A 15,179-nucleotide genomic window follows, 5' to 3' on the forward strand; every position below is an offset into this window, starting at 1 on the left:
TTTTAAGCCACCGGGTCCGGGACGCGAACCGCGGTCGACTACGTGGGAGTCCAGCGACATAGCCATTACGCTAACTGCTGGTTCCCCCCTATATAATTTTTCAAAATCCATGTACTTTTTTTTTTTAACCAAATACTTAAAGAAATGGCATTAAAGAAATAATTGTGGTTATGTTCATTTTGTAAATCTGAATATTTAGCCATTCTTTGATAGCATGATCAATTTCTCTTTAAAATGAAATGAACATTTTACATATCATTTTTAGTATACATATTCACTAATACAAATAAAGCAATATATATCTGTATATATACAGATACTTGGGCCCAGAAATGTTTAGGATTTCTGAGTTCTTTGGATTTTGATATATTTGCATGTACATATTATTATTACATAATAAGTGCATAATATATATATATATATATTTTTTTTTTTTGGAGAGGTTTTCACTATAGGGCGTGTGCGCTCGCCAGACAGAGAGAGACATAGAGACAGAAAGCGAGAAATCATCCCTCAGGGTGGATGGCCACACCACAATCCCTTCTCCTCCATTCTCCTCTCGGGATCTTGGGCACACATGCACATGCGCCCGGCGTGAGTTTTAAGCCACCGGGTCTGGGACGCGAACCACGGTCGACTACATGGGAGTCCAGCGACATAGCCATTACACTAACTGCTGGTTCCCCAGTGCATAATATTTACATAATATTACATAATATGTCTCAGGGATAGAACCTAGTTCTTTTTTTTTTTTTCTTTTTTTTGGAGAGGTTTTCATTATAGGGAGCGTGCGCTTGCCAGAAAGACAGAGCGAGACAGAAAGAAAGCAAGAAACCACCCCCGGACAGAGAGAGACAGAAAGAAAGCAAGAAACCACCCCCGAGGGGGGATGGCCACATCGCAACCCCTTCTCCTCCATTCTCCTCTTGGGACCTTGGGCTCACAGGTACATGCACCGGCGTGAGTTTAAGCCACCGGGTCTGGGACTTGAATTGCTGTCGACTACATGGGAGTCCAGCAACATAGCCATTACTCTCACTGCTAGTCCCATAGAACCCAGTTCTAAACATGAAAGTCAGTTTCTTCATATTCACCTTATACACATAGTCTGAAGGTAACTTTTGTATTGTGGCATTTGTGACCTGTCATGATGTCAGATGTGGAATTTGCCATTTGTGGCATCATATTGGCACTAAGAAAGTTTCCAATGTTGGATTTCCGGTATTGTCAGGTTAGGGATGCTCAATCTGTATACACACACGCACGCACGCACACACACACACACAAACACACACACACCAAGACAGTGTTGGCTATAGGCATTTTTGCCATGTGCCTTTAAAAAATCAATCATAACTACTATACCATAAAATTCACCATTTTAAAGTATGCAATTCAGTGATTTTTTTTTAGTATATTTACCTGGCTGTTCAACTGTCTCTCCTACCTAATTCCAGAATCTTTTACTCATCTCCAAAAAGCTGTAAATCCATTAGGGCCACTTCCTCCTCCCCAGCCCCTGAACACTGGCCATCACTACTTTACTTTCCGTCTGCTTTGGCTCTTGTGGACATTTTCTATAAATGGAGTCATACAATACATTGCCCTTTTATGTCCTACTTCTTTCGCTTACCCTATGTTTTTAATACTTATTTTTTAAAGAGATTTTTGCCTTAGGTTGCATGTGCTGGCCATAGACAGACAGAGACAGTGAGAGGGAAAGTGAGATCACCCCCAAGGGGGATGGCCATGCTGCAATCCGTTCTCCATTTTCCTCCCGGGATCTTGGGCACACCGTCTAGTGTGATTTTTCAAGCCACCAGATCCAGGACTCGAACTGCAGTCAGCCATGTGAAAGTCCAGCAGTTTTTGGTGAACATATTTTCTATTTCTGTCTGGAGACCCAGGAATAAAATTGCTTGGTGATATTATAATTCTGTATTTCATTTATTAAGGAACTGTCAAACTGTTTTCCAGAGTGATTACATTATTAGTGCACTTAACTTTTTGATTTTTATTATTGTAACACACGTCATAATTTCAGCATTCATTATTTTTTTTTTTAAGAAGTTTTTGCTATAGGGCATGTGTGCTCGCCAGACAGAGAGAGACAGAGAGAGAGAAAGTGAGAAATCACCCCCCCCAGGGAGGATGGCCATGCCGCAATCCCCTCTCCTCCATGCTCCTCTCAGGATCTTGGGCACACACGCACTTGGCGTGAGGTTTAAGCCACTGGGTCTGGGGCACAAACCGCAGTCGACTACGTGGGAGTCCAGCGACATAGCCATTATGCTAACTGCTGGTCCCAGCATTAATTACTTTTTGATCTTACTATATAAAAATCATTTTTTTTTACGTCTACCGTAATTTAAGTACATATGCATACATACACACACACATACACACATATACTTTTTCCAAAAGAGAAATTAAATTGTATCTAAACTGTTCACTTCAAGAGATGGCATGATGCATTGAAATTCCACCAAAGGAGTCAGAAAGCTTCAGTTCTAATTCTAGCTCTGTGCTGGTTAGTGGCTTAAATTCAGTCTGGGCACTGATCCCCTGTGTATCTCAGGCTTCCATCTAAATTGAAGGACTTGTACCACTAACCACCAAAACACCCTCCTGTGAATCTGTGATCAGAGCTCCTTTTTCTTTTATTCTTTTCTGCTCCCCCAAAATCCTTCTTCCTACTTTTTGCTCAACATTTGCCATGCCAGCACGTCTAACTCCTCCCTCCTATAGTGGAACAAAGAGACTAACTTTTCTATCCATGAATACAAAGGAGTACCTATTTTCCACTTCCCTCTTGGTGATGCAAGTAAATTCCATAGGGCCATGGTGGTACTCAATGCAAGAGCTGCTGGTTGACTAGGAAAAAATATGAGGGACTTGAAGAAGTTCATGGGAACATGCAATTAAAGTGTAAGGTTTTATTATGCAAAATAATTTTGAAATCCATACATAGTTTTTCATAATGTGCATTTTCCACGAACATTTTGAAATCCCTTTGTAGTTAAGCCTGACTGTTAGAAGTAGTCGCTTGGAGTTTCCCACATACAGGCAGTCTGTGTGAGGAAAGAAGATCACCACATTCGATGGCTGAGATTGTTTTTAAGTTACGCTTTCTGTCCTCATAAACTGCAGAATTGATGGTGTGAACATGATGGAAATTTCATGAATCTCTTTATTTGTTAAGTATTCAGCTTTATTCGTCACACATGCAAAGTGATATTCTCAAGTTGTTGGTACTAGAATGTTTATAGGTTAAATGTATAATGTTGGGGACCAGCAGTTAGCGTAATAGCTATGTCGCTGAACTCCCACGTAGCCAACTGCAGTTCGAGTCCCGGACCTGGTGGCTTAAACTCACACCGGGCTCTTGTGCGTGCGAGCCCAAGATCCGAGAGGAGAATGGAGGAGAAGGGATTGCGGCGTGGCCCTCTCCCCTGAGAGGGTGATTTCTCAATTTCTTTCTCTCTGTCTCTCTCTGTCTTTCTGGTGAGCGTACACGTCCTTATAGCAAAAACCTCTTAAAAAAAAAAAAAGTATGATGTTGATGGAAGGCTGTAAGTATGGCTTTGATACATTTTAAACAGACTGTTCATTTTGTGAAACTTCAAAACTAACCTATCATGAAGAGTCAAATGACAGTTCTTTTATTTTTTTAAATATTTTAGATTGTGCATTTTCTTGAGACGTTAATGTTATATATTGTACCATTTCTTTGAGAACAAAGATAGTCTAATAGCTTTTTCTTTTTACTTATATATTCATAAACCTGCTTTTTTGTTAATTCATAATTATTTTCCCCATAAAGTAATTGTCATCAGGATTATGGTTTCTAGGGTTTGAGGTACCAAACTAAATTCTAGAAGTATACAATGTTTATGAACTTTAGCAGACCCTAAGGATGACTCTTTAAATGTGTCATTTCTAACTTTGCTAAATCTATGTTGTTGTCCTGTTGTTGAGATACAATATTAGCTTAGTACCAACAATCCTATTCATTCCTATGTTCTGCATTTGAGCACTATGAGTAAGGCACTCTGGAACAATACATTATCTTATTAAAATATGAATTGGACAAATAAAGTTCTGTTTCAAATAAACAGATATTTAAGTGGCAGTATAAAATGTTCATTTATTTGTTTTATTTTGCTACATTTGTTCTAGGTTGGTTCTTACTTGAAATCTCCAAAATTCCCTATCTGGATTGTTGGCAGTGAAACTCATCTCACCGTATTTTTTGCCAAGGTATGCTAATAGCAGGGTTTGTTTTTCTTTAAGATGACATCAGGCAAACAGAAGTCCAAATTTGTTAATTATTATTTGAATCTTTGTGCAAATTTCACTTTGTTTCTACTAACAAATAGATTGTTAGTTAGTACCAAAGAACATTCTGTTATACTGCTCTAATTCTGCAATCATGTTAACAAAATTTATCATGGTTTACTTATAATTTCTTTTCTTTTTCTGACTTTAGAGCTTTGGCCTTTGATTTTTTTTCCCCCCCAAAATCACTCGTATTATGGAGAAAACAATAGCATTTAAAAGTTCTGGATTGCATTTTTTTATAGAGGATAAAGAGCCAACTTACATGATATAAAATATTTTAATGACAGCATCTTCTTTGAAGTTATTTTAAAATTAAGTAACAGTTTAATAGTATTGAAATCAAGTACTTTTAAAAAATAGAATATTTACTAAAATTGTAATGTGTGTATGATTATAATATTGAACTAGATAAAGTGCATTTGAATTTATTTATTTTATAACTTGTATGACAAAGCTACTTCTAAAATCTCAATCTTTATATATAATATTTTCCACAGTTGAATGGTAAAAGGCTTTGGCATCAGCCATCCACCTTTTGAATCCCAGCTTTACCACTTCCTAACATGTCTCAACTTTTTTCTCTACATCTTTAAAATAAGGACTAACGATATTCCTTAGCTCTTAAAATTGTTGTCAGGTTTAAATATAAGATATTTAGCAATGACTAGTACAAGTTAAATGCTCAATAAATCATAGATACTCTGATCAACATCACCAATGTAGTTTTCATAATTCAACAAACATTTGTTAAACATTTTTTGATATCATGGACAGAATTGCTAGATGTTTGTTGGGGTCGGTGAGTGGAAAGGGGAATTTGAAATTGCATTTTGGGAACCAGCAGTTAGCATAATGGCTATGTCGCTGGACTCCCATGTAGTCAACCGCGGTTCGCATCCCGGACCCAGTGGCTTAGAACTCACTCCAGGCTCGTGTGCATGCCTGCCCAAGATCCCGAGAAGAGAATGGGGGAGAAGGGATTGTGACGTGACCATCCCCTCTGGGGGGGTGATTTCTCGCTTTCTGTCTCTCTGTCTCTCTCTGTCTGTCTGGCGAGCGCATGCACCCTATAGCGAAAACCTCTCAAAATAAAAAAGAAAAGAAAGAAATTGCATTTTGAAGTTTAATTCCAGTGCACATTTGTGATTACCCCATGAGCTTTTTTTACTAGCACGTGTTTGTGAATATGAGATTATTTGTTTCTCTAATAAGTCTGACTTGTGTGCATTATACCAAACTTTGAATTAACAGTGTTAAGTTTTGTGAATCTAATTATTTTTTCCTGTATTTACATTATGGCTGGCAAATGTCCAGCTTATTTTATTTAGAGCAAGATACATAATTACCTTTTCTTAAACAACAGCTCTAAAAGTACAAGCCTTACTGATTTGTTACATTTAGTCTGAAAATTTTTGCTTTTTATTTCTCTCTTAAGGTAGGAAGGAAGAAGTTAAAAACAGAATGTGTACTGTAGCAATAACTTTTAGTTCCTGAGTGAGAATTTCATGTTATAACTTTCCAGAAAGGAAAGTCAATTGCAGCTACATGTAAAATGCATTTTTAAACCAATATTTTTTAAGAGATATTTTTGCTATAGGGAGTGTGCTCTCACTGGCAAGGCAGAGAGACAGAGCCAGGAAATAAGAAACCATTCTCCAGGGGGGATGGCCATGCTGCAAGCCCTTCTCCTTCATTCTCCTCTCAGAATTTTGGGCATGCAAACACGTGTGCCTGGCGTGAGTTTCAAGCCACCAGGTCCGGGACTTGAACGACCTACCATGTGAGAGTCCAGTGCCTTAACAACTATGACACCTGCTAGCCCATCAAACCAATTATTAATTATGCTATTTCCAACTCTATTCTTGAACATTAGAAAAATAAGTTCTGTAAAACTATATGTAGTTGTTAAATATAAAAATAATGTGAAAGTAATTTAAATCATAAATTTTATGATTGACATTTAAGAAATGATTTGTTGTCAGAACAACAGGAGACATTTCACAGAAGGTTAATACAAGTAACAGTGTCAGCTGAGCTATGTAGATTTGCAGACACTTTGTATTGAAGCATCTGAAAAAATTGGGGATATTGACAGAGTCCTAAGAGTGATTATACTCTTCATTTTATAAAACCCACACTTTTTACTCATCTTTCTTGGTTTGTTGTCCCTGTAGTATTTAATCTGTTGTGCTGTTCCATTTATCTCAGGACACAAAGTTCACGGTTCCTAATTCCGCACTTTTTCTGATGTCTCATGGTAGGCAGGGAGCCTTGTCCATAGAATGGGCTGTCATTCATTAATTTTCATATGTGTAGATCCTAGCCATGTACAGTGAATGCTGAGTACAGACATAGATTTCCTGAATACTGAAGCTCATAAAACACAGGTGTAGGCCTGGAAAACATAGCTTAATGCATGCCATGTAATCAAACACAGTATTTAAGTTTACATTTATTTGCATCCTCAAAGCTATCATCATAAGAGCATGCATATGCAATACGTTGTTTATAGAAAAATGTATAGTAATATTTTAGATTTGAGGGGGCAGACAGTGGCATAGAGTAAAACACAATGCTCTGTGAGGCAGTCCCATTTGGGACGGTTCCCAGTTCAAGTCCAGACACCTCCCTGCGTATGCCAGGCACATGCTTGCCCAGGATTTGGGGCTGGCCAAAGGCCAGGGGTGGGTTATGGTATCAAGATCTTATTAGAGGTGTTGTCTCTGTCTCTTTTGCTCATGAAAGAAATAAGTAAAATTAAGAAGAAAATAATTTAAATTATTTTAGATTCTTTACTATAAATCGTATTAATTGTATGTGTCAAGTACCTTATCTCTCTATTAGAACTCCTGAGCGTTATACTGATTGTTACTGTTTTCAGACCAACTTTCGTAGTCTCAGGATCTGGTATGCAGTCTCGCACATTGGGTAGGATATTCGTTAGTTGAACGAAGGCTTTTGCATGAATTTATCACGTTGTGTTCCAGTGACATTTTTATCGCCTAAAAATACTTTTTCATGACTCATTTCATAGCTTCTTAAGGCCCTTTCTTTACCATGTATTTTAGAATAGCTTAATTTGGATTGTACTTGTTATCTTTAAAATGAATTAGAGGTAAAAGAATTTTTTTTTCCTTTGGAAATTTAGTAAAACAAAATAGATCACCTAGATGATAAATGAGAGCAATAAGACTTGATAATATTTACTGGGTTCAGGACCAGCCTGTGGTGTGGTGGTTAAGGAGGCTGGATCCCACATAGCTGACTGTGGTTCAAGTGCCAGACCCAAGGCCTTGAAAAAACACATGTGTGTGTGCACCCAAAATTCCGAGAGGAGAATAGAGGAGACGAGATTATAGTGTGGTCGTCATCCCTCCTTGGGAGGAGGGTGATTTCTTTCTCTCTCTCTCTCTCTCTCTCTGTCTCTCTCTCTCTCTGTTTCTCCTTGGCAAGCACACGCACCCTATAGCAAATGAGGAATAAAGATAAGATAAAACATTTTATTGGTTCAGTTTTAGGTATTTGCATAATTGTTACCACATAGAAAGTACCGTAGATTTTGCTCTCCTTAAAATTATAACAAGAACCATTATTTTTATGGTTTTCTCCCTTAATATTTCAGCATTTGAGCAAGCAATTTAATCTGTGAGGTTGGTTGTTTTTTTTTTTTTTTTTTTTTTTTGCGTTTTGTTTTTGGTGAGTTTGTTCACATTATGTGTTCCATGGCATGAAGCAAACATCGTTCCCTACCCCCGCCAGTTTGTTAAATAAATAAACATGTACTTTTTTTTTGATTCTTTTACAGTTTTTGCCGTAAGATGTGTGCATTTGCTGGAGAGAGACAGAGAAAGACAGGAGAGAGAAAGTGAGAAATCACCCCCCAAGGGGGATGGTCATGGGTAGTCCTTTACCCTCCAGTCTTCTCACAGGATTTTGGGCATGTATGCACATGTGCCTGGCATGGATTTTCAAGCCATCAGGTCCAGGAGTTAAACTGCAGTCAGCCATGTAAGAGTCCGGCCCCTTAACTCCTGCACCACCTCCCGGCCTCTGTTGTAAATATTAATATCTGTCTATTTCTGTAAAACTGTTACATTTTTCCAAATATATATTTCAAGTGCTGACTTTGTACAAGTCATAGTTTTGTAAAGTTGGTTGGAATTCGTCATTCTCAAAGCAACCTATAATTTGGCATTGTGAAATGCCTAGGGAAAGCAGTTAATTCTTCACGTGACTTATGTACCAAGAGTAATAATGGTTGGAACTGCCCTATCTTCATTCATTCATACACTGTACTCATTCATTAAGTATTTACTGAGCATACAGCATGTGCCTGGCACTATGCTAGTTGTTACAAATGCAGCAGTAAGCAAAAATAGATACGATGTCTGATTTCATGACAGTATAAATTCTAATGGGAGGAAGCATTACTCATAACCACATCTGTACAGTTATGAGTGTGATGAGTACTGAAAAAGCACAGGTCTGTAATGTGGTAAGCATTTATTCTAGATCCAACTATGTGGCACAGGTGGGAGGGTACCACCACGTGGTACTGGAGCCATATGGGAAAGCCTAGATTTGGATCCAAGATCTCAGCCACCAGGCTTCATAAAAATTGGTAACAGGAGTAGTTTTATGGGATGTAGGAAGAAAGGGAAGAGGATTAAATTTGCATTTTGAAAAGATCACTCTGGCTAATTGTGGAGAACAAACATATTGAACAGATAGATATTGAAGATAGGTAAACAAGACCTTTGTAGAATTCCAGGTGAGCAAAGAATAGAATTTGGTCAGTGTGGTGATGTATTCGGTCGTTGGAAAAGTCATGATGCATATTTACATAGGAAAAAATACTTCATAGCTTTTGCAATAACCCAGTATAAGGGAATAGAAGTACATGAGTTGGAGACATTTATTCTTGAGGTAAATAACAGGATGTGGTGATAGGTATTGGTGAGTGAGGGAGAGTTGTTTGGTGAGATATGTTTTTTTTTTTTTTCATTGAATAAATTCTCTATTCATAAAGAGGTTTTTTTGTTTTGTTTTGTTTTAGGGTATGTGCACTCACTGGAGACAGAGAGAGAGAAAGATAGTAAAAAAATCACTCCCTAGGGAGGATGACCATGCCACAATCCCTTCTCCCTCATTATCCTCTTGGGATTTGGGGCAGGCAGGCATGCATGCACACCTGTCATATGTTTGAAGCTGCCGAGTCCAGGATTAGAACCCTGGGCAGCCATGTGGGAGTCCAGCGCTGCAAGTACAATGCTACCTGCTGGCCCTGAGATAAGTTTCTAGTAATTCAGTCTGAGAGCCTCAGAAAGATATGTACTTAACAGTTTTGCTATGGTTGAATATACTCATGACTGAAGCAGTTTATTCACTATTTGTACTTCATATAAAAGTGGGATTATGGAGATGAGAGAGGTCTCTTCCAGGTATCTCAGATAGACACAGAGAGAGCTGAGCTATTACGGGTCTTCTAAGGTTTTTCCTTATATTTCCCTTCAAAGACAGTGATAGGAAAGGGTCTGTAGTTATAGGCCTATGTTTGATTACCATATAAATACTATTTTTGAATTTATTAGTATTTTTTAATCATAGCATGTGCATGAAAAAGAGAAAGAGAAAGCCCCCTCAGTAAGGTCTCACTACACTGCGGTCCTTCCTCAGCCCCCCAGCTCTCCACACATCTGCCCCGATGTTTTTCTGGCCAGTCTGGGTCCAAATCATAGTCTTCATATGCTTTCCAGAACTGCAGGGCACCAGTGTTACTATTGTGCCAGTGGCCAGGCCTACTGTTTTTTTTTTTTTTTCATTGAAATTTAGTGCTATGGTCTAAACTATGAATAATAGGAACAACGTATTATGAGAATAAAAAGCATAGACATATTTCCTCAAATAAATAACAGTTTTCAGTTATGATTTCTACTCATTTTTCACAATTAAAAAGCACTCCCTGGGCCAGCCAGGTGACATGGTGGTTATAGTGACTAGATCTCACATAGCCAGCTATAAAGTTTCAGTCCTGCACCCGGCAGCTTGAAAAACACACCAGCCGCTTGTGCGTGTGTGCCCAGAATCCCAAGAGGAGAATGGAGAAGAGAGAACTGTGGCATGGTCATCCCCTCTGGAGAGTGATTTTACTTTCTCTCTCTCACCAGTGAGTACATGTGTCCTATGGCAAATTTGTTAAAAAAAAAAAAAAAAAAAAAAAAGCATTTCTCCTAAGTTAGCGACATCCAAATACATGTACTCTGAATTGTGGAATAATTTGCATTTATGTCTTTGTCTCTTTAGACAGGTGGGTATGTTTATGGATAGATACTATATGTTTCTTTTTTTTTTTTGGAGAGATTTTCACTGTAGGGCGCGTGCGCTCGCCAGACAGACAGAGAGAGACATAGAAACAGAAAGTGAGAAATCACCCCCCCAGGGGGGATGGTCATGCCGCAATCCCTTCTCCTCCATTCTCCTCTCGGGATCTTGGGCACGCACGCACACGTGCCCGGCGTGAGTTTTAAGCCACCGGGTCGGGGACATGAACTGCGGTCGACTATGTGGGAGTCCAGCGACATAGCCATTATGCTTTAATTTAAGTACATTTTATATTGGGTTCTTGGGACAATCAAGGCACACTTTTGCAAAGAAAAATATATTATGACTTTCCCAACACTAATAAACAAATTTAACCATTTAAATGTAAACAATTTAACGATATTTAGTACATTCACATTGTTCCACAATCACCATCTGTGTCTAGTTCCAAAACATTTTCATCACACCAGGTATCACTATGTACTTTCTTCCTTTTTTGTTGTTGAATGATACTCCATTGTATGTGTATACCACAATTTGTTTATCCATTCATCAGTTGGTGGGCATTTGGGATGTTTCTATCTTTGGCTATTGTGAGTGAATAACGCTGCTGTGAACATTTGTGTACAAATGTTTTCAGTTCTCTTGGGTATATACTTAGAAGTGGAATTGCTGGGTCATATAATGGTTCAACTTTTTAAAATATATATATATATATATTTTTTTTTGATAATATGGGAGTCCAGCGACATAGCCATTACGCTAACTGCTGGTCCCAATAGTTCAACTTTTTTGAAGAACTTCCACAACAGCTAAATCATTCTACATTTTTACCAATAGTATACGGGGTTCTAGTTTCTCCATGTCCTTAAAAACACTTACAGTTTTCCTATTATAAAAAGAATTATTATTGCCATCCCAGCGAGTTTTAAATGATCACTATAGTTTCAATTTGCATTTCCCTACTAACTAATGATGTTAAGTCTTTTCATATGCTTGTTAGCCATTGGTTTATCTTCTTTGAAATGCCTATTCAAGTCATTTCCTGTTTTTAACTGGATTACCTGTGTTTTTGTTATTGAGTTGTAAGAGTTTTTAATATATTCTGAGTACTATACATGTTACTTATTTGCTTTTTTACATATTATTTGTCCCTGTAGTAAGCTCTGTGAGGCAGCATTTTTGTCTGTTTTGTCTCCTACTGTTTCCCAGTACCTAGAGCAGTGCGAGGCACAGTGTTGGTGCTAGTATATTTTCGTTAAATAAATTTCTGAAAATCACTAATAGTCAATCTGGCCAGAAACTATAATAAAACCATGTTGTTACTTGACAAATCTTCCACCCTACGAATTCATATTTCTAAGTTTATAAAACAAGAAACAAAATAATACAGATTATATCCTAAGGGAAATAGCAGTAGATCTATTGGGTAATCGGAAAAATCACAATGTATTTTTCTGTTTTTCTATACAAAAATGTGTTGTGACTTTTCCAACCACCCAATAGCTTTTTCTTTTCTACTTGATCAATTTTAAAACTCCTATGGTTAACTTGAAACAATTTTGATGAGTATTTATATGTATTGTCAAAATACATTCTCTATTTTTTTTTTTTGAGAGAGAGATTTTTGCTGTAGGACATGTGTGCTCACCAACGATACAGAGAGAGACAAAGAAAGCAAGAAATCACCCTGTAGGGTGGATGGCCACACCACAGTCCCTTCTCATTCATTCTCCTCTTGAAATTTTCGGCATGCACACACATACACTTGGCATGTTTCAGGCCGCCAGGTCTAGGACTTGAACTGTGTCAATCATGTGAAAGATCCAGTGCCTCAACCACTATGCCACCTCTTGGCCTCTATAATTAAGGAGGAAAAAAAAAAAAACTGGTATAAGTTTGTGTTTTAAAATGTAAGTGCCAACCTATTTATTTAATAAACATACCACTTCATATATGAGATGAACAGTGGCTCAGAACCAACCATTTTTTAAGAGAGGTTTTTTGTTTTTTTGTGTGTTTTTGTTTGTTTGTTGTTTTTTTGTTTGGTTTGTTTGTTTTGCTATAAGGTGCATGTGCACACCAAGACACAGACAGAAAGCAAGAAATCACTCCCCACCCCACCCCCCAGATTGATGACCACACCACAGTGCCTTCTCCAGGCTCTTCTTGGGATTTGGGGCACACACGCACAAGCACCTGCTGTGAGTTTCAAACCTCCTTGTCCGTGAATGGAACCGCAGTCGACTATATGGGAGTCCAGCAACGTAATCGTTACGCCGTATACAGCCCCAGAACCTACCTTTTTAATTCCGCTGAAACTCTTCCTGATCTTTGGAACTTATTTTGTAGAGATGGAAGAAATTGTTTATGAGTCAGTTTTATTTGAAAATTAGCAACAAAACTAAATTCAAGAATGAACTTTCATGAACAGATTATAAAACTTCAGATTGACCACTTATGTTTTTAATCTTCTTATGATGAAATTTTTTTTTAAATTTTTCAGTGTGGCTCATGTTTTAAAAGTCATCTCTTTAAGTATCATATAGGCAAAGTATTTTTTTTAATTTATCATCTATTTATCCATTATCCTACTAAGCATCTGTTCCATGAAACAACAAAACTGATATTATATTTCTTGACATGGTATCCCTGGGAGTATGTTGTGAGAAATGTGTCCAAGTCATCTTGTGTATGGGAGTTTTATAGTGAGTACTGAGGGGCGGTATCACAGAATTCAGGACCTTGTAGGAACTGCAAAGTCATCAAGCAGCAGGTTCCCACAGAACCTTCTAAGAAGAGGATATGGGTGAGGTAGAGTGCAGTGCCAGTAAATAAATGGACCTCTTCCAGGAACGAAACTTAATTCCTATTAAGTAGGATGGAGCTTTCTAAGTGGGTCATTTGAGCCACAGCTGAACAAAACCTTTAGATCTGTTCATTGAGAGGGAAGGTGCCCTGGGTTTTCAGGAGCGGGGCTGTGGCTTTATTCATGAGGTTAGTTGAAAACTGACAAACCTGCCACACAGGTATAAGAATCATAGTTTTGAAAAACTAGATGTTTGAAGAATTAAGAACCTCTGTTTAAACTTACTTATCTTAATAATGTTTTCTCATAATTATGAAAAGAATAGCTCTTATTAAGCAAGGCTGTCTAACATGTTTTGTGCTATGTTAATTATTTTCTTTTTAGGAGTTAAGTCTTTACATAATAATACATATATGTCCTTGTTAAATGCTTAAATATTTATCTAATTAAATATGTGAACAGTTGTCCTCTTTTTCTTCTCTTTTTTCTCTGTTGATTTTTTTCAATCCTTTTATACTTGGGTTTTAAGAATAAATTATTTGAATCACTTTCTCAATTTCCCTTGAATTGGGTGCTAATTATAAAATTAATTTTCAATGCAAATTCAAGACAAGTTCTTTAAATTTAAAAATATGACACTTTTAATATCATTACAGTTACTCATATAAAAATGGTAGACAAGATGAATTTTAGTTTTCATTAAGCATTTGAATCTCAGTATGGGGTGACAGCTGCTGATCCAATGTAAAAATAGTTAGAACCTACCTATAGCATGTGGTTTCATCTTCAGAAGACCGGTGACTAATTTCCTTGGTAATCTATTTCAAACTTTCTTTTGAAGTTGAAGAGATGATTTTACATCCCTGTTTTGTTCTTTCTCATGGTTATAAAAGGACTCTTTGTGTATGTATAACATTACCTTTGACCTTTCCTGTGATAAAGCAGTTTTCCTTTCAGGTAAGAATACATGAAAGCACATTACCATTTCAATGCAAAATATATAAAGAAACTGAATTTAATGTGAAGGAGAAACAAAATACCTAATTGTTCCTGCGTGAACTGACAGTGTCTTCACAGTGCTGTGAGAACGGCTTCTAGGTAGAATTATTTCTACAGAGCAAGCTGCTTTCGTGTGCACCAGAGTGGAACATTAGGAAGATGGCTGCAGTAATGTGTCAGAGCCACTTGTTTTGGCCTTTAAAAATGAGTTCTATGGTAACATTTATACATTTCTCTATATGTAATAAGTAGGGCAAGGGAAACATTTAAAAAAAAATACGTTTAAACAGAGGTTCTTAATTCTTCAAACATCTATATTTTTCAAAACTATGTTTCTTATACCTGTGTGGCAGGTTTGTCACTTTTCAACTAATCTCAGGAAAAAAAGAAGTAAAATGATGCTTTATAGACTTTGCTGCTTACTGTTACAAGAAAATTCACCTTTGTATATCTTTAATTATTGGGTAAAATTTATGAGATTTGGAGTACAGTTAAATTCACAGTTGGGTGTTTTGTACCAGAGTTCCCATAAGTTAATGTAATTCAGTCATCCCATCTATGTATCTAGAGTTTGTCCATATGTATAGAGTTTATGCCTTATCTATTGGGTTGTCAGAAAAGTCATGATTTATTTTTTCTTTTTTTCTTTGTAAAGATGCATCATGGGAACCAGCAGTTAGCATAATGGCTATGTCGCTGGATTCTCACG

At 37.3% G+C, this 15,179-nt stretch overlaps 1 protein-coding gene across 4 annotated transcripts in view; it reads left to right on the forward strand.

Annotated features, from left to right (window-relative positions):
* The window catches only part of MINDY3 (MINDY lysine 48 deubiquitinase 3), a 120,804-nt gene that overhangs the window by 63,036 nt on the left and 42,589 nt on the right, over nucleotides 1-15,179 (forward strand). For all 4 annotated transcript variants that reach the window (XM_006159752.3, XM_027776248.1, XM_027776250.1 and 1 more), the window contains one exon: nucleotides 4,180-4,260. In XM_006159752.3, the coding sequence (XP_006159814.1) occupies nucleotides 4,180-4,260 (81 nt within the window). The remainder of the gene's footprint in view (nucleotides 1-4,179; nucleotides 4,261-15,179) is intronic.

The sequence above is a fragment of the Tupaia chinensis genome, unplaced genomic scaffold (assembly GCF_000334495.1).
Source record: "Tupaia chinensis unplaced genomic scaffold, TupChi_1.0 Scaffold000647_1, whole genome shotgun sequence".
Lineage (NCBI taxonomy): Eukaryota > Metazoa > Chordata > Mammalia > Scandentia > Tupaiidae > Tupaia > Tupaia belangeri.